The 22,968-nt window shown below is 45.5% G+C and overlaps 1 protein-coding gene across 11 annotated transcripts in view; it reads left to right on the forward strand.

The window, feature by feature from the left end:
- Sptan1 (spectrin alpha, non-erythrocytic 1) overlaps positions 1-22,968 on the forward strand; it is a 65,892-nt gene that overhangs the window by 37,434 nt on the left and 5,490 nt on the right. For 7 of the 11 annotated variants that reach the window (NM_001309460.1, NM_001177667.1, NM_001177668.1 and 4 more), the window contains 23 exons: positions 322-426; positions 681-704; positions 1,512-1,547; positions 3,630-3,677; positions 4,501-4,592; positions 4,850-4,994; positions 5,081-5,262; positions 7,706-7,805; positions 7,917-8,114; positions 8,193-8,339; positions 10,453-10,556; positions 10,683-10,845; positions 11,165-11,179; positions 12,596-12,727; positions 12,941-13,078; positions 14,205-14,309; positions 15,369-15,577; positions 16,934-17,054; positions 17,435-17,556; positions 18,198-18,330; positions 19,447-19,545; positions 21,909-22,068; positions 22,529-22,605. In NM_001309460.1, the coding sequence (NP_001296389.1) occupies positions 322-426; positions 681-704; positions 1,512-1,547; positions 3,630-3,677; positions 4,501-4,592; positions 4,850-4,994; positions 5,081-5,262; positions 7,706-7,805; positions 7,917-8,114; positions 8,193-8,339; positions 10,453-10,556; positions 10,683-10,845; positions 11,165-11,179; positions 12,596-12,727; positions 12,941-13,078; positions 14,205-14,309; positions 15,369-15,577; positions 16,934-17,054; positions 17,435-17,556; positions 18,198-18,330; positions 19,447-19,545; positions 21,909-22,068; positions 22,529-22,605 (2,655 nt within the window). The remainder of the gene's footprint in view (positions 1-321; positions 427-680; positions 705-1,511; positions 1,548-3,629; positions 3,678-4,500; positions 4,593-4,849; positions 4,995-5,080; positions 5,263-7,705; positions 7,806-7,916; positions 8,115-8,192; positions 8,340-10,452; positions 10,557-10,682; positions 10,846-11,164; positions 11,180-12,595; positions 12,728-12,940; positions 13,079-14,204; positions 14,310-15,368; positions 15,578-16,933; positions 17,055-17,434; positions 17,557-18,197; positions 18,331-19,446; positions 19,546-21,908; positions 22,069-22,528; positions 22,606-22,968) is intronic. The other 4 variants (NM_001369325.1, XM_006497810.2, XM_006497814.2 and 1 more) reach the window with 1 other exon arrangement.

Genomic DNA, 22,968 nt, shown 5'->3' on the forward strand with positions numbered 1-22,968 from the left:
AACTCTGTAATAGTTAAGTAATGTGCAGTATCCAGACAATTGAGTACGACCCGGTGCATCAAGGAGTGACCTTTATAAGGATGAACCTTGAGAACATTATATTCAAAGAAGATGGTGGATGTGATGGTTGCATTAATCCCCTTTAATTCCAGCACTTGGAAGGCAGAGACAGATGTCTAGTCTACATAATGAGTTGTACGCCAGCCAAGGCTGTGTAGTGAGTCCCCTGTCTCAAAAGTTCATTCTATTGATTCTGAACTGTGTTCCCTTCTCCCTTGACTTGCTACTATATGTTTAGTCATTGTGTCTTTTACTTTGTAGGATCTGAAAGCCAATGAGTCTCGGCTGAAGGACATTAACAAAGTAGCAGAAGACCTGGAGTCTGAAGGTCTGATGGCAGAGGAAGTGCAAGCTGTGCAGCAGCAGGTAGGTGTTTGAGTCCGTCCTAGGCCCAGGGTCACATTTCACAGCACAGGCTTGAGGTTTACGCTTCATCCCAGACTCTCCCTAAGCTGTACAAGTTGAGTGTCTGTGGTGCCCTTGGTTTTAAGTTCCTAAGTTCCTTAAATAGATAAGTGTTTTGCACATAAGCATTTCCAGTCAGTTTCCAGGTGCATTTACTCCATGGCGTTCAGGAGCGTGTTTCCTCTGGACTAATGCTGCTTTCCTTCTCCTTGTAGGAGGTGTATGGTGCGATGCCCAGGGTAAGTCATGGGCCATCCATATGGAACTTGGATTTAGCAAGGATTTAGATCTTGGGAGTATATAAAGGCAAGAACTACAGAGTGACAGAGACCTTTTGTTGTCCATATCTCTTTTTCACATTTTACACATCTCTGCTGCCTGTCATTCCCTAGAACAAAAGTTTAGGAGTTTTTTTGATTTAGGTTTTGTTATTAGACTTATTTAGCTCAAACTAGCTACAATTTCACAGTCCTTCTGCCTCAGCTGGGATCACAGAGCTCACCGCCTTCCTGGTCACAGCATGCTTGATCTTTATCTTTCTAATAATAATTTCAATAGTTTTCAAATAACTCTATGCGCATGGCATAAAGAAAAGATGGCCATTATGTTGAGGGTTTTTTTTTTTTTTTCTCATTCCTTCTATCTCTTCTACTGTATTTGGGGAAAAAAACAATAGGGAGCTGTAGAGTTGGCTCAGCAGTTCCAAGAACTCGTTGCTCTTGCGGAGAATCTGAACTCAGTACCAGCATCCACATGGTGACTCACAACTATCCATAGCTTCATTCACAGAGGATATGATGGGCACCAGGCGTGCAGATGGTGCACATGTATACACACCAACAAAACGCTCATGCATGCAAAATAAACCCTAAGGGGAAAAGAGGACTTGATGATTCTTTTCAGGCAGACTTTGGTTGGTTGCTGGGCGGTCAGATGTGTTTCAGAGTGGTGCCGATGAGCTGTTGCAATTCCTCTGGGATCACAGCTGGTGACTGGGGAGGTTCTGTGCTCTATGACAAGCTCCTAAGCTCTCCTTCTTTGACTAGGATGAAGCAGATTCCAAGACGGCCTCCCCATGGAAGGTAAGGGCTCCTTTCTACGTTGCTAGTTCCAGGTGTTTTGCAGGAACTTGCAGTGTCTTATTTCTTTCTTTGTGTGCCTTTTTCTTGGTGTCTAGCTTGACATGAATGTTTACTTGGCTAGAGTGGTCTTCTATATTCTGTTGTCTGTGGAACTAGGAGCGCTAATGCACAGAAGCAGACTACCTAGTAAGGGTAGGACATCTTGATCCTAGAGTGCACCTCGCCTCGTGGCAGTGTCACTAAAATGATGTGAATAAGGATGGGGATGACGATCACTGTCCGTTGTCCAAATGACCTCACAGCAGATACCACTCTCAGTGCAGGGCTATCCCTGTACCAGAACAGCACAGCTCTGCTTAGGAGTGGGGTAGGAGGCTTGATGTACTGATGAACTGTGCTTCCAGCTAAGAAAACAGCACTGGCCGGGCAGCAGTGGCGCACGCCTTTAATCCCAGAACTTGGGAGGCAGAGGCAGGCGGGTTTCTGAGTTCGAGGCCATGCTGTTCTACAGAGTGAGTTCCAGGACAGCCAGAGCTACACAGAGAAACCCTGTCTCGAAAAACCAAACCAAACCAAACCAAAAAAAACAAACAAAAAAGAAAACAGCACTAGCTATACACATTTTAGTTTTGCAGCAGCGTCTCTTCTGGCTAAGCTCCTCTGTGTCTGTTAGTGTGTGTGTGTGTGTGTGTGTGTGTGTGTGTGTGTGTAGGTGAAGCTACAAAGAAGTTATAGGTAGACTTCTGTTCCATAAATATATACTCTCAAGACATAAAAGATAGCTTGGAAGCCCAGCAGAAAAGGCTCTCCATCACCGGCCTCTGTGCTCACCCTTGTGCTGTTCAGTCCTCTTGTATAACCTATCTCAGCCTAGCCACAGATTCCCTCATAGCTGTCTCATTAACTTGGTTTTTTTGTTTGTTTGTTTAAAGGTATAGGACTTTTTCTTGTTTGACTCAGGTCTCCATATCCCACTGTTACTTTTTTTTATATCAAAATCTAATGAACAGACAATTTCCTATCTGAATGCTCTGCTATGCTCTTCTAGAAATGTAAATTCTTTTGAAAATAGACTTTTTTTTAAAAAAAAGGAAAAAGAAACAAACAGGGTCTTGTTATTTGGGCCTGGCTAGTCTAAAACTTGCTACATAAACTGGGCTGATCTGGAAATCACTATGTAGAATAGGCTAGCACTGAACTCACAGAGCCACCACCTACCTTTGCCTCCCAAGTGATAAAATTAAAGGCATGCACCACAATGCCTAGCTGAAAATACATACATTAGAATGACACTTGAGCTCTCCCTCCCGTGTGTATTGTGTAGATCCAGGGGTGAAGGCTTGGCAATAGCTGCCTGTATCTGATGAGCCGTCTTTGCTGGCAGACTTAGGTCTCCTTCTGACTTGTCTCCTAGTTCTAAGAAGCCATGAGAACGATGTTTCTGCCTTCTGATCCTGCCTAACACCCACATGTCTTCTAGAGTTCATGGGAACATTGATGGCTTCCCTCTCCTGCATCTAAGCTGAGCCCTACCTCCTCTTACCATTCTTGAAAGATTTTGAGCCAAGAGGAGTCTGTTTTGTTTTGATTATAAAATGTGTGGGGTAGGACACTGTGAGGCTCCTTGGGTGTTTACAAGGAGGAAAAGCTCAGTCATTGGCTTATTTCCCTTTTCCTTCAGGACACTGTTAGAAACCACAGCCTAGTAACCACATTATCCATGGAAGGAGTCATTTTTTATACCTTACTAGTAACTAGTCACAGCAGCCTGTGTTTGTAGATCTGTTTTCTGGAAGGTTCTTTGGTGTGGACAAGAAAGTACACCATTCATGACGCTGAACTGCCCTTCCTTCAGCTGCTATCCTCAGGGTTTCACTCTCTCCTGGGTAGGCCTCACCCTGCAGCCATCTTCACTTAGGTACTTGGTGTTTTCTCACACTTTTCAGTAGTCTGTACTTCAGATGTTGCCAATGTCTGTCTACGGTTCTGTGGATTGACTGTTGGGACCTACCTGGTGTCAGTAGCAGATGTGTCTCTGAGTGGACAGGGTCTTAATGGGTTTTCTATGCTCTCCTCTCACAGTCTGCTCGACTGATGGTCCATACAGTGGCTACCTTCAACTCCATCAAGGTAAGAAGTGGTGACCAGCTATCCTGCTTATCCTTGCTCTTCTTTACTATCTTTCTTACTTGACAACAGTAGGGGCTTGTCCTCGTGCTGGAGCATGCTGTGACCAGGCCTACTTAAGTTTCTTGATCTAGACTCCAACCTGAGTATGTCTTTACTTTTTTTTTTCTATTGCTATGACAAAACACTATGGCCAAGGCAATTTATAAAATAAAGTGTTTAATTAGGCTTATGATTTCAGGATAGAGTCCATGATGGCATGGCAGCAGGAATAGTTAAGACTCTCATACAAACAGGAGGCAGAGAGAATACATAGAGAATGGCCAGTCTTTTGACACCTCAAAGCCTGTACATCTTCCCCAACAGAGCCTGTTCCTTCCCAAACATCCAAAGGGGACCAAGTATTCAAACATGAGCCTATGGGAGTCATTCTCACTCAGACCAGCACAGAGCAGGCCTGAAAACCTTCGCTGGGATTTCCAGTGGAATAGGAACCTTACCCAGTTGTGCTCTGGTCCAAGACTTCATTGGTTGTCGTACTGAGAGAAGATTCTCAGAAGTCTCCATTTGGCAGTTACTTGTAGACACCATATGCCCAGCACCAAAGCTAGCTTATCCAGTGTTGCAAATGTTTCTAAGTCAGGCTTTTTGGGGGTTTGGAGGTTATTAGATATGACTTTATTTGCTCTTCAAAAGATCTCTGTTGTGGTACGCTGCTGTTTGCAAGACAATGAAAAATTACAGGCAAAAAAATTATTTTCCCAAGGTCTGGTTGTGGGTGTGGCAGACAGGTTAGAAGAGAACTGACATTATCATTCTCCTGTAGGAGCTGAATGAGCGTTGGCGGTCCCTGCAACAGCTGGCTGAGGAACGTAGCCAGCTCTTGGGCAGTGCACACGAAGTACAGAGGTTTCACAGGTGAGGGTACCAAGCATTAGCTGGGACAGGAGGAAATAAGAACTTTGCCCCTTGTAGACGAGGCTTGCTGAGTGGGACCTCAGCATAAGTAGCTATGCCTTACTGATGTTTGGGCTCTTAACATCAAAGCCATGTAAGAACAGTGGATGTTGTTAATCCTGTTGGGAGTGAATGTGTGCAACTACGACAGATATGCATATGCCAGCCCTGGGACAAGGCAGTGGTGCTTGTCACTCACTCATGTGTCTTACCTCCAGAGATGCTGATGAAACTAAAGAATGGATTGAAGAGAAGAATCAGGCTCTGAACACAGACAACTATGGCCATGATTTAGCTAGTGTCCAGGCCCTGCAGCGCAAACATGAAGGCTTTGAGAGGGACCTTGCAGCTCTTGGTGACAAGGTGAGAGATGCTTGAGGAAAGCTGAGGCCTGAACTCTGCCCGTCAGAGCTGTTTCCCTGAATTTTCTTACAACTCTTTGCTCATAGGTGAATTCCCTTGGGGAAACAGCCCAAAGGCTGATCCAGTCCCACCCTGAATCTGCAGAGGACTTAAAGGAAAAGTGCACAGAGTTAAACCAGGCCTGGACCAGCCTAGGGAAGCGTGCAGACCAGCGCAAGGCCAAATTGGGTGACTCCCATGATCTGCAGCGCTTCCTTAGCGATTTCCGGTAAAAAAAAAATGTCTTAGTTATGTTTCTATTTCTGTGATAAAATACCATGACCAAGTCAGCTTATGTAAGAAACTGTTTATTTGGGGCTCACAGTTTGGGAGAGATAAGGGTCCATAACCATCATGGCAAGACACACAACAGCAGGCATAGCACTGAAACTGGAACTGAGAGCTCATCCCCGCCCTGCCCCCTCTCTTTTTCTGTTTTTTTGAGAGTTTCTCTGTGTAGCTCTGGCTGTCCTGGAGCTCACTTTGTAGACCAAGTTGGTCTTGAACTCAGAGATGCCCCTGCCTCTGCCTGTGAGTAAAGCCTCTTGCCACCACTGTCCAGCTGAGAGCTCACATTGTGAGGCACAAGTTAAAGGCAGGGGAACCAAACTGGGAATGGAGAGGCTTGTGGAGTCAGCCCCCAGTGATACACCTCCAGCAAGCCCACACTCCCTGATCCTTCCCAAACATTTCCACTAGGCAGGGAACAGGCATTCTCATATATGAGCCTGTGTCAGTCATTCTCTTTCAGATAGCATGTGAAGTGTCATTCAAAGATTCTTGCTACATAGGACCTTTGTAATAGTCAATTTTATTATAAAAGTGACCATGAAATATAAAATACTCAAACTACCAATTGCCAAAAATCTACAGTAAGTCTATTCCTGTGTGCACTGTGGTTTATGCATGTTCACTCAGGTTCATGTCATCTTACCAACTGTGTTTTCTTCTTTAAATACATATTTCATATCATATAGAATTTATTCATATTTCATATTAATCTTTTCTACCACCTTTTTTTAAATTGAAATTAGTTTCAGTGTCACAGAGAAGTTGAAAGAGTCATACAAGAGCAACTGGTATTGTTACCTGTTGTCACCAGTTAATTTAGTTGACATTCTCATTAATTATAGGTTCTTTTGTTTTCTGAGCAATAGCAAATAGGTTGTAGGTCAGATTTCCCATGATCCAGTGCCCCTGTCTTCTAATGGCTGTATGACACTTCACTGAGTGGATGATCACGGACAACATGATTTCTGTGGTCAGACATTCCCTCTCTTGGATGGGAGCCAGCAAAGGATACCCCTCCACTTCCCAGGCTTAGGATCTTTAGAAAAGCAGGAAGTACACTTACTTAATCACTGGACAGTGGCCTGTTCATTGTTTTCTCTGAAGAATTTTGGGCTATATTTTGGGATTTTTGTGCCTTTGGGTTTTTTTAGTTGCTTTTTTTCTTCCAAAAACTTTGATTATTACATTTATTTATTGAATTATGTCTGTATACATGCTTGTGTGCCACCACTCCCCTGTGAATGGTAAAAGAAGTCAGTTCTCTCTACCAATGTATTTATATCAAAGGCAGGACTGTACTCTCTGAACCATCTTGTTGCCCACATCCTGAGACTCCTATTTTATTTTACTACTTACGTATTTATTTATTTGGGGTTTTGGGGGCAGGGTTTCTCTGTGTAGTCCTAGCTGTCTTGGAACTTGCTATGTAGACAGGTAAGCCTGGAGCTCAGAAACAACCTGCCTCTCCCTTTGAGCACTGGGCTAAAAGTCCTGCACCTCCACAGCCCACCCTCTTTCATCAAACAAACAGCTGGGCATGGTAGCGCACGCCTTTAGGGCAGAGGCAGGCAAATTTCTGAGTTCAAGGCCAGCCTGGTCTACAGAGTGAGTTCCAGGACAGCCAGGGCTATACAGAAAAACCCTGCCTCAAAAAAACAAAAACAAAAAGAAAAAACAATACTACAATTGTATCATGCCTGCTTTTGCAAACCCTCATATGGACTCCCTCTTACTCTCTTTCAAATCATTGCCTCTTTCTTTTTTTGTTGTTGGGGAGTGTGTGTGTGTGTGTGTGTATACATACTAAGTCATACAATGTTACTTTTTTTGTATATGTTTCAGGGATGACCTTTTGGTATTGGATAACCAATTGTACTTTTCCCCGTGGGAAACTCTCTCTTCATCTCAGAATTGCTTACTTTTTCTACATTAGCATGTCCATTGGCATTGTTCTTGTTCAGGATGTTTAAGCAGACACTTTGCTGAGACTACTGACATATTTAGAAAACTTTTGCCCCCTTTCTGCATGATCCTGAGCCTTGGGTGCAAGACTTTTAGCCCAGTGCTCAAAGGGAGAGGCAGGTTGTTTCTGAGCTCCAGGCTTACCTGTCTACATAGCAAGTTCCAAGACAGCTAGGACTACACAGACTTGGTGTTGTGGATAGGTGTAACAGTTGGGACTGGGCTTCATGACTTGACAGGTGAAGGATCCCCCTTTTTTTGGTACACAAATAAGCTATATAACCCAGTCCTATTCAATTTATGTCTAGGTTAACCTAAAATAATCCTCTAATGCAGAAGAGATAGAACTGGTTCCTAGACAGAGGCCTGCTTGATTCCAGATAGTGTAGTAAGTATTCCTCTGTGAATCTTGTTTCTAGGGACCTCATGTCTTGGATCAATGGAATACGAGGGTTGGTATCTTCAGATGAACTAGCCAAGGACGTCACTGGAGCTGAGGCTTTGCTGGAGCGACACCAGGTAGGTCCTGCTGGCCTAGTGGCCTTACCCGTCCCCGTCTTGGGAACCAGGGCTTGACACTAGTATGGGCATCTTCAGCAAGTTATCTAATCCCTTTACTCCTCTTGGCAGGAACACCGGACAGAAATTGATGCCAGGGCTGGCACTTTCCAGGCATTTGAGCAGTTTGGGCAGCAGCTGTTAGCTCACGGGCACTATGCCAGCCCGGAGATCAAAGAGAAACTTGATATTCTTGACCAGGAGCGCACAGACCTGGAGAAGGCCTGGGTCCAGCGCAGGATGATGCTGGACCACTGCCTGGAGTTGCAGGTATGTACACTATGTCTCATCAGGTATTTTCTTACAAGTGGCCAACTCCTCCTTCACACCTACTTGTCCACTCTGTAGCTGTTCCATCGGGACTGTGAACAAGCAGAAAACTGGATGGCTGCCCGGGAGGCCTTCCTAAACACAGAAGACAAAGGAGACTCGCTGGACAGTGTGGAGGCACTGATCAAAAAACATGAAGACTTTGACAAAGCTATCAATGTCCAGGTAGGTCCTGGACCTCGAGGTCCTAGTCTGGATTTGTCCTGAGTCACATCTTATTTGTAGCCAGGAGTACATAGTGAGAATCTTTCCCTTAAACAAACAGGTGCAGTAGAGTACTGCCTACTATGCTTGAGGGTCCTGGGTTCAATCCCCAGTTCTGCAAAAAAGCTCACACCAACTAAGATTTTCATACCAGTTACAAAACAGAAACATTATATTGGGCTGGCTACATGGCTTCCTGGTTAAGAGCACAGATTTACTACTCTTGGAGAGGAATTGATTTCAACTCCCAGCATCCTCAAGTGGTTCACAAGTACATGTAACTCTAGCTCCCGGGGTGCTTATGTCTCTCTCTGCTGCGGGCCCCCACACTCAGCGTTTACATGTGCATGAACACATACCTGTAATGAGAAATAATTTTTTTAAGAAAAAGTATATTCTGTCATACATCCAATGAATACTTTCAATGAATGTTGTGAAAATGTGTATATGAAGAACTATTTTTAAAAATGGGCCATATGTGGTAGCACATCTTTATTCCTGCAAGTACTGAAAAAGCAGAGACATGTAGAGTAGACATATGTCTGGAGGTTGAGGCTAGCCTGGCCTACATAGCCAGCTCCAGGCCAGCCAAGGCTACATAGTGAGACCATGTCTCAAAACAATAACAAGAAACCTCGAAATAGCAGCTTGGTGTAACACTCCTATAATCTCAGCATATGGGAAGCTGAGGCAGAAAGATGGAGTTTAAGTCTGGGCTATGTGACAAAACTGTTTCCAAAGAAACAAAAAAGGAAAGTTTACAACCCAGGGTTAGAGCACTGTTGAGTGTGCTGCAGACCCTGGGGTCATCACACGGTCACAAACAGCGAGCGCTTAAATCCTTGGGTGAAGCCGGGTGTGGTGGCCCACGCCTTTAATCCCAGCACTCGGGAGGCAGAGGCAGGTGGGTTTCTGAGTTCAAGGCCAGCCTGGAACAGAGCAAGTTCCAGGACAGCCAGGGCTACACAGAGAAACCCTGTCTAAGAAGAAAAAAGGGGCGGGGGGTCCTCAAATCAGTTCTGTATTATGGAATGATGACACAGCTGGAGCTCCCTGGTACAGTACTTGCCTAACATGAAACTTGGGTTCAGACCACAGCCCTTCAAAACATAATAATGGAATAGAAAAAGTTTAAGTTGTTTATGAGTATTTGTGTGCAGGTTTCTAAGTATACATAGCATGTGTGTGCAGTTCCCTCAGAAACCAGAAGATAAGTAAGTGATCCTGTAGGAGTAGAGTAGAATTATAAGGAGCCACATGGTTGCTGGGGATAAAACCCAGGTCCTCTGCAAGAGCGGCAAGTGCTCTTAATGGCTAAGACATCATTCCAGCCCCCCAGATTTGTTCTATTTTGTATTTTGAAATGGGGGTCTTTCTGGATAGTCCTGCCTACCCTGGAAGTGGCTATTTGAAACAGGCCTTGAACTCACAGACACAAAGATCTGCTTGCCCCTGTTGGGATTAAAGGCATGTGCCACCATACCCAGCCTCCCTTCCCCTTCCCCCAAAAAAATATTTTTTGTAAGATGTATTTATTATATATGAGTACACTGTCATTGTTTCACTATCTTCAGACACACCAGAAGAGGGCATTGAATTCCATTACAGATGGTTGTGAGCCACCATGTGGTTGCAGAAATTGAACTCAGGACCTCTGGAAGAGCAGTCAATGCTCTTAACCACTGAGCCATCTCTCCAGCCCCCACCCCCAAAATATTTTTAGGGCAAAATATTATGTTTTGATAACATAATTCACTAAAACAAGGAACAAAATAGATAGCTGTAACTTGAAAACCATTTTGTTGAAAACAGGGCAGTGATCATTTTATGATTCTAATTTGTTAGACATCTGCTGGTGTCCCTACACTTGCACACCTCAGTATGACCTTAAGTCCTCTTGAATTAAACCCTACTCTAGTAATGATGATAATCAAGCTGGCTTCTAAAGTGTCGATGTGTTCCGATCCTGCTACCAGTTAGTTTCGTCACTCAAAGTGTAACTATCTCCTCTGAAAACTATCAGGCTGACAGGCTTTCTTCAGCCCACCCTGACCTCTTTGCCTGTTGCCTTTAGGAAGAAAAGATAGCTGCCCTGCAGGCCTTTGCCGACCAGCTCATTGCCGTTGACCACTATGCCAAGGGAGACATTGCAAACCGACGCAATGAGGTCCTTGACCGGTAGGTGTCCTGCGATGGTGACAGTCCCCAGCTCTGAGAGGATGAATGTCCACATGTGAGAAGCCATACCTATTCCAGCTTCTTCTCTTATTGGAAAGAACACTCATATTTGGTCTTCACACTCAGGTGGCGCCGCCTAAAAGCCCAGATGATTGAAAAAAGGTCAAAACTTGGAGAATCTCAAACACTTCAGCAGTTCAGCCGGGATGTGGATGAGATTGAAGCCTGGATCAGTGAGAAGTTACAGACAGCCAGTGATGAGTCATACAAGGACCCCACCAACATCCAGGTAAGGGGCTCCTAGGACACTTGTTCTGAAGTGCCTTGTCACTGAGTAGAGCTGTTAAATGGGACTCTTTAAGGGAGTACACCTATAAAACTGTGTGTTCCATGATAAAGCTTAGAAAAAGTCCACTGGGTCAGTAGAGCCATTTGAAAGCTGCTCCCTTGCTAGACTTTGTCGAAGCTATAACCTGTCTAATGGAGCTGCCCCTGTGCTGTTCCCATGCGCCGATCTTCCTGGGGAAGTATGATGGCAGAGTGAGGCTCTAGTAGCTGAGACATGTTCATATCAGTTACTGAATTCTTCTTTCCATCTGTTTTTGTAGCTTTCCAAGCTGTTGGTAAGTTTTTCACACTTTTAAGAGTTCTAGATATTTGAGCTCTGGGATTTATGTTCTACTCTGTAGAGTACTGTTACTGTGGTTACATCTGGTCCACTGGTGTCTGTTCATCCGTCATCAGTCTAATCCCCAGTCACTCCATCCAAGTGTCCCTGTGGGGTGTGGCTTTCTCTGTTGTAATTAGCATGTAGTACCTATCTCCTCCTCCCTGTTTCATCATCCAGGCAAGTTTTGTACAACCGTGTTTGATTTGGGGGGCAGTAGTTGACCATTTCCTTTCAAGGGGCACTCTTGAAAATAGAATATTTTCCCGGGCTCGGGGTGTCAAGTGGCCTGGGCAGGGCAGGCTAGCTTGGGGTAAATCCAGTGCATACTCTGGCTCGTGTCCAGCGGTGCTGGCCCAGAGAACTGGAATAGCAAGATGTGCTTCCAGATCTAAGCAGACATCACTCATAAAAAGAAAGATACATCTTTTGCCACGTGACTTAAAAGGCCCAGAACTGGGAAGGGAAAATAAAGCTGTAGAAGAGAATAAATGGGTTTGGACTGGCGGTGATGAGAGCAGGCACCAGAGACGGCACTGTCAGGATGTGTGGGTGAGAGCTCTTGAGGCCTCATGCTGGGGCCGCAGCCAGGATCCCTCCCTGAAACATTCGCTGCCTCTCAAATGAAACATTGAGTGCAGAATCTTGGCCAACTAAACCGTTTTGTTTTATTTCTCTTAGTTTTCTTTCTCCAGTAACATTATACCTGAGACTGTTTCTCACTTGTCCTCTGATTTTCCCAAAATGATGTTACAGCTGCTGTATCCTCACAGTCATCTCTCCTAAGTGTTTCATGCAGTAGCCTTGTTTCTTAACAAATCCTTAGGGAAAGCCTCCAGCTTTCTCTACCTGGCAAAAGTAACATTCAGACTGGGTTTTAGCAGCCTCATGTTTTGATAATGACAGCTACCAAATTGTCATCAACAGAGGAACCGCTGCAGCCTTCTGTAGGTGATAGAACAGCCCATATATGTTACCAGTCAGGGGTTCTGTCCAGGAAGGCTAAAGACATGGGTTGACATTGGTACACAGTTAGATGCAGAGCTGAAATTGGCCCCTCTATCTCATACCAAGCGTAAAAAAAACACAAAATTTTGAGGCTTTGCTCCCAGCCTGCTAGTGAGCTGTTCAGAGCTGGCTTTTACCCTACTGCACCTGACTAGTTCATTTCCCTTTCTGGCCTAAACCTACCTCTGCTGGGCATCTATGGACCTCAGACCCCAGCACCACACAAGCTGTGGTGGCTTTCTGTCCACGCCAATGCTTGCCTTATTCCTTACCCACCCTGTACTTCCTCCCTCCTGAGCGTATCTTTTGTCTTAAGAACAAACCTGGTAAAAACTGCCTCTGAACAGTGGTTTGGTATTTTCAGAGCAAGCACCAGAAGCACCAAGCCTTTGAGGCAGAACTGCACGCCAATGCTGACCGAATCCGTGGAGTTATCGACATGGGCAACTCCCTCATTGAGCGTGGGGCCTGTGCTGGCAGTGAGGATGCTGTCAAGGTATGGTTCAGGGGCCATACTAACTTCAGAAAGAATGATAGCACTCTACCTTCCACTGCACTACACCTGATACTACCTGAGACCTACAGTCTCTGGAATTCAAAAACACAGTTCCTCTGATTGTTTCCACATCCTCTTGTCTCTGATTTGGGTCTTAGGAATGGGCCCTACAGAGATTTTCCTATCCCAAGTTTCTCCCCATCTCTTCTTAAGGCCCGCCTGGCTGCCCTTGCAGACCAGTGGCAGTTCCTGGTGCAGAAATCAGCTGAGAAGAGCCAGAAGCTAAAAGAGGCAAATAAGCAGCAGAACTTCAACACTGGAATCAAAGACTTTGACTTCTGGCTCTCTGAGGTAACGTGAGGTGGTTCTTGCTCCCCACAATCAGGGAATTTCTAGGCATTTGGGTACTGAATGGTTTGGTCAGCCAGCCCAAATTATAAAAGGGGGAAACTGCTTCAGAGTCTTGAACAGAAGTCCTCATGGTAAGATAGGTTCAGATTGCTGCTAGGAATTGCTAAAACAGTGAGTAAAGAGGTTGGGAGCGGAAACTGATTTTAGAAGGTGCTGGATAATAGCCTTCTTCCCAAGGAAGTACATAGAGGAAGAGATTGGGCAGGAGAGGTAGGCAGTTCCAGGAGACTGCACCAATAGAACAAAAAGGGCAGAGAGGAAGGGAGCCAGAGACAAGGCATATGTAGGAAACTGGCAAGCAGGGCTCTAAAGTGGGTGATTTTAGAGACCACCACTGTGAACACTTTAGAATCTCTAGTCTGTATATATCACCTGAATTGTTTTAAATTTGCATTTTATATGATTGAGTTCACAATGTCATTTTTCATTAGTATATATGGAGAAGTGTTATCCCATGTCACTAAAATTCTCCCCAAATATTTGTGTATGAGAGAGTCCAAAGAATCTTAGCATGATTTAAGCATTCCCATCTGGCTGCCTCTAAGGGGTTCCTAGAGTGCAGGCCTCAGTGAGCATCTTAGTACACTGCTCATCTGTGTTATTGGTACTAGGAGCTTTGTCGCTGTAGGTTGCTGTGCTCTTTGCCCCGACATTCAAGAGAAGGCTTGGCTATATATACCTCCATCCCTACCCCTTCCCATTTAGACCTAGCTTAGTGTACAGAACAGAGGGGGACTCCTTGGGGCACACCTTTAACCCCAGAAAAAGAACTGACCAAACAGTGAAGGTGGTAGTGACCCACGCCTTTAATCCCAGCACTCGGGAGGCAAAGACAAGTGGATCTCTTGAGTTAGAGTCTGGTTTACAGAGCAAGTTCTGGGACAGCCAGGACTACACAGAGAAACCCTGTCTCGGAAACAAAAAAACAAAACAAAATAAAAAAATTGAAGAATGAAAAATTATGTCATGACTGAAAAATTCTGGAGCAGCACCAGGCCACCCTGAGTTTTCCAGAACACTGCATGCATCTGGTAATAACCATTCCCTTTTGTGTTACCAACTGCAGGTGGAGGCTCTCCTGGCATCGGAAGATTATGGCAAAGACCTGGCTTCTGTGAACAACTTGCTGAAAAAGCATCAGCTGCTAGAGGCAGACATCTCGGCCCACGAGGTCAGTGGAGTGGCAGATGGGAAGGGAGGGTAATTAGAAAGAACCCCAAGAGTATCCCAGGGTCTTCAAGAGAGCTATAGTTAAAGGAAGCAGAGTGGTGCCTGGCTCTGTCCAAGGCTGCCATTTGTGACTAGACTGGGTTCTTGATTGTTCTCAGCCTAGGTTTACACAAATCTTATCTATAAGTACTAGCCATCGTGAAAATGTAGGGGGGGGGGGGTGCGCCTAGAGATGTCATACAGTAAAGTGCTGGAATTGAACGTGTACACAGTCACATCTAGCTCCTTATTTTGAAGCAGGCGCTCAGTGTGTAGCTTTGTCTAGCCTCAGACTTGAAGAATTTTCTGCCTCTGCATCCCAGATGCTGAGATTCCAGCATCTATATCACATCCCTGGCTAAATATTCAAGGATTAGTTCTATAGTATAAACAGCAAGAGAAACCCTGTCTCAAAAGGAAAAACAGGGCTGGAGAGATGGCTCAGTAGCACTGACTGCTCTTCTGAAGGTCCTGAGTTCAAATCCCAGTAACCACATGGTGGCTCACAACCACCCATAATGAGATCTGATGCCCTCTTCTGGTGCATCTGAAGTAAGCTACAGTGTACTTATGTATAATAATAAATTATTCGTTTGTTTGTTTATTTGTTTGTTTGTTTTTTGAGACAAGGTTTCTCTGTGTAGCCCTGGCTGTCCTGGAACTCACTCTGTAGACCAGGCTGGCCTTGAACTCAGAACGTTCGCCACCACGCCTGGCTAAATAAATCTTGTTGTTTTTTTTTTTTTTTTTTTTTAAATAAATCTTTAAAAAAAAAAAATGGGATTTTTACTGTAGCCACAGCACCACCACATTCTACATCTCACACCTTGCCCATCAGTGCTCATGTCCGTGATGACAGGTACTAAGTTTTATTGTCAGTATGAGAGCAGTTTGCTCTTACAGAGCTAGAATGGTACATACTGCACACCCTGATTTATTAGGCTGCACGGCCCAGTCAGGAATTAATGGGTGCTATTTCCAGGACCTGGTTCCTAAGCCCTCTCTTGTGTCCTTGCCCTAGGATCGTCTGAAGGACCTGAACAGCCAGGCTGACAGCCTGATGACTAGCAGTGCCTTCGACACCTCCCAAGTGAAAGAGAAGCGGGACACCATCAATGGACGCTTCCAGAAGATCAAGAGCATGGCCACCTCCCGAAGAGCGAAACTGAGCGAGTCCCACCGCCTGCACCAGTTCTTCCGGGACATGGACGACGAGGAGTCCTGGATCAAGTGCGTGCTGGGCTCTGCACTTACATTCTCATTGTCTTCTCATGGGGCTGCCTGGAGAGCCGGGGGTCACAGGGAAGTGTGACGTGAGGGTACAGGATCATCCTGTGTGCTTTAACCATCATGTCACAGGAAGCCCTACCTTTTGCATCCCGAGGAAAGTTTTGATTTTTTTTTTTTTTTGAGTCAGGATCTCTATGTAGTCTGAGGGATCACTATGTAAACTAGCCTCTCCCTCCCAAATGCTTGCATTTAAAGGCATGTACAACCACTCCCGGCTTTTTTTTTTTTTTTTTCTCCCCATACCCTTAAAATTTAACCTTTTTCTATAGAGCAAGTTCCAGGGCATCCAAAGCTACACAGAGAAATCTTACCTTCAAGAACAAAAACAAAAATTCGGACATTTTATTTATTTCTTTTCAAATAATATGGCATATAAACAAGCCATTTCTTTTTATTGGCTTCCTTTTTTTTTGTTTGTTTTTGTTTTAAGGTTTGTTTGTTTTAGAGTTATCTCATGTAATCCAGGCTAGCCTCAATTTCATTGTGTAGCTCAATATTACCTTGAAACCCTAGGACTCTTGCTTCTACCTCATGAGTCTGTGACTATAGGTATGAACTACTATGTCTGACCTAAGCTATCCACTTTAAAAGAAAATCTCCTCCGTTAAAACCTTTTTTAAAAATTAAATGAGTTGGGGATGGAAAGATGGCTCTGGGTTGGATTCTCATCACACACCTGGAGGCTCACAGCCATCCATAACTCTAGTTCCAGAAGATTCAGCCCCTCTTCTGACCTCTGGGCACCAAGAATGTATGTGCATACATGAACGCAAAGCATTCATACATACAAAATAGATGAATCTTAGAAAACACCTTCTAACTTAAAAAAATACAGTACATGTGACCATCTTTTTTGTTTGATCGATTGGTTTTGGTTTTTTGAGGCAGTCTCTCTAAGTATCCCTGGCTGTCCTGGAACCAGACTGGCCTTGACCTCTACCTACCTCTGCCTTCCATGTGCAGGAGTTAAAGGCATGCACCACCACACCTGGGTTAAGGAGACATCTTTCTATGTTTTTCTCTGTATAACCCACAAGTAAGTGGAGTTAATAACTCCAGTGGTGCTCCTAATCCTCGGGGTAGGGCCTGTCGTCTGTAGACCCGTTCCATACAGATGAGCCTTGTTCATTGACAAATGTGCATGGCAGAGGCAGTTCTAGATCCATGGCTTTGGAAAACAGGCTTCTGGTTCTAGGAAATGGGTAGGAATTAGAGGATGCCAAGAATTAGTTGCTAAACTAACCTGGCCCCTGACATGAGCTGGTGTCAGCTGACTGCACTGCCCTTGTTCTGCAGGGAGAAGAAGTTGTTAGTGAGCTCTGAGGACTATGGCAGAGACCTCACTGGTGTTCAGAATCTGAGGAAGAAACACAAGCGGCTAGAAGCTGAACTGGCTGCACATGAACCCGCCATTCAGGTGAGGGGTTGCCTTATGCTGAGAGAAGAGGGCCATGGGAAAGGGGCCAAGTGTGGGCCAAGTCCTCTGAGCTTATGTTTTATGGCCTTGTAACCATGCTACCTCAGCCCCAGCCATGAAGAAGCAATTGTGTTGGTTTTTAGACAGGGTTTCATTGTGTAACATTGGCTGGTGTAAAACTCCTGTAGACGAGAATGACTTCAAACTCAGAGATTGCCTGTTTCTGCCTCCTAAGTGCTGGCATTAAAGCTATGTGCCACCACTCATAGCCTGAAGAGAGAACTGTGGATGTGATGTTGACTTCTGGCAACCTGAGCACAGAGTCCTAGAACCTGGCCCCTGGCACGCTGCTGGTACTGACGCCTCTTCTCACTTGTCAGGGTGTCCTGGACACTGGGAAGAAGCTGTCTGATGACAACACCATCGGGCAGGAGGAGATCCAGCAACGGCTTGCACAGTTTGTGGAGCACTGGAAGGAACTAAAGCAGCTGGCGGCTGCGCGGTGAGCACTCAGGCAGGGAGCTCTGGAGACAGACAGACAGACAGACAGAAAGCCTGGCCCCTCCTGGGCTGTCAGGTATTAGCCTGCACCAGAGCCACCTCCTGGAGTCGGTTCTGAGTTTGTCGTGTCCTATGAGCCTGAACCCAACAGTTAATTCCAGACCTTCCTCTCTGAAAGTACTGTCTGCCTTTTGTCCCTTAGGAAGCTAAGCTGTGTTTGCACACAGACATATTCATGGATATTTTAAAATATTTTATCCACTGCTGGAGAGATGGCTCAGTGGATAAGAGCACTGACTGCTCTTATTCCAGAGGTCCTGAGTTCAATTCCTAGCAACCACATGGTGGCTCACAACCACCTGTAATGAGATCTGATGCCCTCTTTTGGTGTGTCTGGAAACAGTTATAGTGTACTCATATAAATTAAATAAATAAATAAGTGTGTATACACACACACACACACATATATATATAAAATCCAACGGAGACTTTTTTTTTTTTTTTTTTTTTTGGTGCTGGAGATTGAACCTGAGATCTCAAACACACTAGACCATGGCCAATATTACCAAGTTATAACTCCAGCCCCACTTAGTGGATATTAAGGACGTACTAATAATTTCCCCTCCCCCCTTCTATAATCAGGGGCCAGCGGCTAGAGGAGTCCTTGGAGTATCAGCAGTTTGTAGCCAACGTGGAAGAGGAGGAGGCTTGGATCAATGAGAAGATGACTCTGGTGGCCAGCGAAGACTATGGAGACACTCTTGCTGCTATCCAGGTCAGGAAAGCTAGGCGAGTGCACAGACAGTGGCAGTACCCTCGAGTTGCCAACACAGCCCACAGCGGAGAGTCCTTTTTCCTTCCAGGAGCAGCCTCTACTCCAGGCTGTTTCCACACCTCCATCTCCCTCTGTGTGCACTCTCCTCTCTGGCATTCCGTCTACATGCCCATCTGTCCAAATTGACCTTGTTTTGTTTTGTTTGTGTTTTTTTTTTTTTTTTTGAGGACATGATCTTACTGGTAAGAGATACTGCAAAATATCCCTTAATGACCTTTTTCTTATGTTCATGGCCCTAAAGTTAAGCTCATCCCATAGACACTTCCAGTTGATTAACAGCTGCTGTGTGACAACTTGTATTGGTAGGCATGTAACCTCCACTGTTTCCAGGGTAAAACTAAGTGAGCTGAAAAGCCTCAGTTGGCCACAGTCAGACTTGACAACCGGGGCAGCTTGTTGAGCCCACATAGGCTCTCATTCTTCTATAGGCTAGATCAGCTTCCCCCACTTTGTTCAGAGAGGCAGAGGCAGAAATCATAGGGTATTAAAGGCATTTCACTGTTTTCAGAGCTGCCCCAAGGTAGCCCAGTCAGGGGATAGAACAGGTCACACATCACTATGGTCATGCATTTCTAATTTCCAGCTAGCAAATCTGGAAGCAGTTTGTATTACCCTGAGTCACTCTTCTCACAGTGGGCAGTACATGGATCAGGATACAGTTAGCAGCCTCCCTCAGGGCATGGATGAGGTCCCTAGAAACAATGAGAGTAGATACTGTTCTCCAGCCATTAGGGAGCTAGGCAGAAGACTGGGTCCCTCATGGGGTATGCTTAAAAACATGTTGCTTTCTTGGGTGCTCACTTCAAGCTCTCTGTCCAACCTAGACTAGATTGGTCTGCAGACCCTCAAACTTCCTGAGCTGCAGTGTCCCGTGCCATGTGATCTGCTTCCTCTGCAGCCTGTTCCCTCGCTCCCGCCCTGATTGATGACCATGGACCACCATGCCAGTGGTGCTCCCATAGAGTAGAGGAGGAGGGCGGGAGTGTCACTCTTTAGCCAAGACTTAGCATCTTCACAGAGTGGGCTTGGTGGCTGACCTCCCGTCTTTCTCTCCAGGGCTTACTGAAGAAACACGAAGCTTTTGAGACAGACTTCACTGTCCACAAGGATCGGGTGAATGATGTCTGTACTAATGGACAAGACCTCATTAAGAAGGTGAGCCACGATCCCAGGAGAGCCTTGTTCTCACCCCAAGATAGCTGCACCCATGTTGTACACCAGGCCGAGACTGTCAGCCGGCCTGTCCTGTGTTTTCTATAGAGTTGCTTTTGAATTGGCTATACTCCTCATTCGGCAAAGTTTTTGTCCTTAAGTGAAGAAGGACATCTTGTTGGTTCTTTTGTGACAATAGGACTTTCCAGATGCTAATCTTCTTGCATGTCTTCACATGTTTTGTTGTTTTATGTGTGTGGTTTTCCCTTCATGGATGTCTGTGCACCACATTCAGTCATTGCCCATAGATGTCAGAAAAGTGTGCTGGATCCCCTGTGACTGGAGCTGTGTGCCACCATGTAGGTGCTGAGGAATTGACCTCTGGAAGAGAAGCCAATGTTCTTTTTTAGTTTTTTGAGACAGGGTTTCCTCTGTGTAGTCCTGGAAATCACTCTGTAGACCAGGCTGGCCTTATACTCAGAAATCTGCCTGCCTCTGCCTCCCGAGTGCTGGGATCAAAGGCGTGCGCCACCATGCCCGGCACCAATGCTCTTAATTACTAAATAATCTCTACCTTTTTTTATATTGTAAGTTTGTGTGTACTACATGTGTGCAGTGCCCACAGAAGCCCATCAGAGACCCCCCCAGAACTGATATTACAAGTAGTTGTGAGCCACCATATGGGCTCTGGGAACCCCCAGTTCCTTTTTCCCTTATTTCTTGGTGATGAAGGTCACTATAGAGATAACAGAAAAACAAAATAATCAAGTAGAAACCACCCATGGTAACATGGTGTTATATTTCTACAGTGAGTTCAAGCCTAACCTGGGCTGTCTAGTAACCTTGTCTCAAAAATAAAGCAAAACAAAAAAAAACACTAGCCGGGCGCACACCTTTAGTCCCAGCACTCAGGAGGCAGAGGCAGGTGGATTTCTGAGTTCGAGGCCAGCCTGGTCTACAGAGTGAGTGCCAGGACAGCCAGGGCTACACAGAGAAACCCTGTCTCGAAAAACAAAAAAAACAAAACAAAACAAAAAACACTAGAAATCACCCAGAAAAGCCTCCACTCAGAATTAGCAATTCTAAATTTTTATTTTGTCTTGAAAAGGGTCTTTTGTAGATCAGGCTGGCCTCCAACTTGTTCTGTAGCCAAGGATGACCCAGAACTCCTGCTACTCTTGCCACCACCCCTTACTCATTCAGATTTTAATGTCTGGCCTTGCAGACTTCTCCTCTGAACTGTGTAGAGTTAAACATTAAATGTCTGCTTAGGAGAATTGCATAGCTCTGTAGGTTATGGCCAATTTAGTTACTGGTGACTCTTTTCCGGGGGGAGGGGGGGAGTAAAAAAAAAAACAACAACAGCAAAGTCTAGGTATTTTCAGAGCAGTGGAGAGTCCAGGCCTCCACAACTTCAGCTCTAGGCCAGGGCTGTGCTGTCAGTCTACAGCCTGCCAGCAGCCACCCCAGGCCCTCAAGCCTTCCCTGTCTGAGACAACACAAGTGTGCGTGCTCCGTGCTCCCTACACAAAGCTTCATCTTAGTAACTAGGAAACTTGAGATTGGGGCTAGGCTGGTGCCCTGATTGGTAGATGCTTTGCCTAGCATCTGTGTAACAAAAATTCTTAGGTGGCCAGGCTTCTCCACAGAGAGCTTTTCTCCTGTCCTTAATCACCGCAGAGAGCATGAAACCGGAGTCCAGCATGGACTCGGGACTTGTGGCCAATGAGAGCGAGAAGCTCCTTCAGACCCGAGGTGACTACGTTGTAATGCTCTCTGCTTTGCCCTGCACAAACTCTCCTTCCTTTACCGTCGGTGGGGTTTCTCTCTGATGTCTTAAATGTATTTCCCAGCTCTTAGGAGGCAGAGGCAGAAGAATCTCTGTGAGTTTTAGGACAGCCAGGGCTAATCCTGTCTTGAAAAAAAAATTAAAAAAGAGGGCTGGGAAGATGGCTCAGTGGTTAAGAGCACTGGCTGTTTTTCCAGAGGTCCTAAGTTCAATTCCCAGCAACCACATGGTGACTCACAACCATCTGTAATGGGATCTTATGCCCTCTTCTGGTGTGTCTGAAGACAGCATCAGTGTAATAAATAAATCTTCAAAATACATAAGTAATAATAGTGACAATAATGAACCACTAGTGCTCACACTGCTCACACTGTGCGCCCTCCTCATGCTTTCTGTGCACTGATTCCTGGAATTGGATTGCTAGTCCCAGGTCGTCACGCTGAGATCTTCCTTCAGTATCATCCTTAGGACGCAGATAGCCCACAGGACAGAGATTGAGCGTTTGTCTGGGAACCTGCTGCAGATAGGTGACTGCAGCTGGAGGCAAAACTAACTTCTGCTTCTTTTCCTGGCCTAGAACAATCACCATGAGGAGAACATCTCTTCAAAGATGAAGGGTCTGAATGGAAAGGTGTCTGATCTGGAGAAAGCAGCAGCTCAGAGGAAAGCAAAGCTGGATGAGAACTCAGCCTTCCTTCAGTTCAACTGGAAGGCTGACGTGGTAGAGTCCTGGATTGGTGAGTGGGTTCAGCAAACCCAAAGCTTTTAACTCTCATAGGCTAAGAAGAGGGGAGAGCACACAGTTGGATTTGTGCAATAGAGAAGAGACTGATAGCACATGGGCTCAGAGAGTGGCAGCAGGACAGGCCTAGCTGCTAAATACTAAAAGACATCCAGAAGTCAGAATTGCCACAGCAGTGCCTACGCCAAATTGGCATAAGGGTTCACCAAACAAGGGCCTGCAAACTTTTGACAGGAGCAAAACAAAGACCGAAGTACTAGTGGGCTCACCAAAGGGTCAGGTCACATGAGAACTGCTTGCCAGCTGTCCTGGCCAGTCAGGGTCCAGCTGCAGCAGGGTGGTGGGTGCAGGAAGTAGGCAGCTGGGTGAGTGCAAGGAAGCTGTCAGTAACTTATTCCATCTGCCATTTTGAGGGCTGTGAGGGGCTGGGACAGTTTAGATGCTTTGTTTTGCAGGTGAAAAGGAGAACAGCTTGAAAACAGATGACTATGGCCGAGATCTGTCTTCTGTCCAAACTCTGCTCACAAAACAGGTCAGTTGGCCTTCCAAATCTGTGGCCATGGTCAGACAATAATAAACACTTGAGTCCTGGGCACATGTGCAGCAGCATGACGAGCTGGCAGGGCTCAGACACAAGTGCCTGCCGTACTTCAGCAGGCAAGAGTAAATTCTGAGTAAATTCTGAGTGCTGGCATGGGAACGACTGGTCTGCTCTGAGCCACACACAGCTTTGCCCACAGCTTGAATGCTGGAAAAGAGTAGTTTATTTAAGGCCAAAGATGTAACCATTGCCACGGTCTGGGGTCTGAGGCAATCAGGATGTGTGACTGAATGCTAGTAGGAGGTGGAGCTCTAAGTCAGCCACCAAGTAGGCCTCTCCTCCTGCCATCTGAGC

This window comes from Mus musculus, chromosome 2 (genome assembly GCF_000001635.26).
Source record: "Mus musculus strain C57BL/6J chromosome 2, GRCm38.p6 C57BL/6J".
In the NCBI taxonomy this organism is placed as follows: Eukaryota; Metazoa; Chordata; class Mammalia; order Rodentia; family Muridae; genus Mus; species Mus musculus.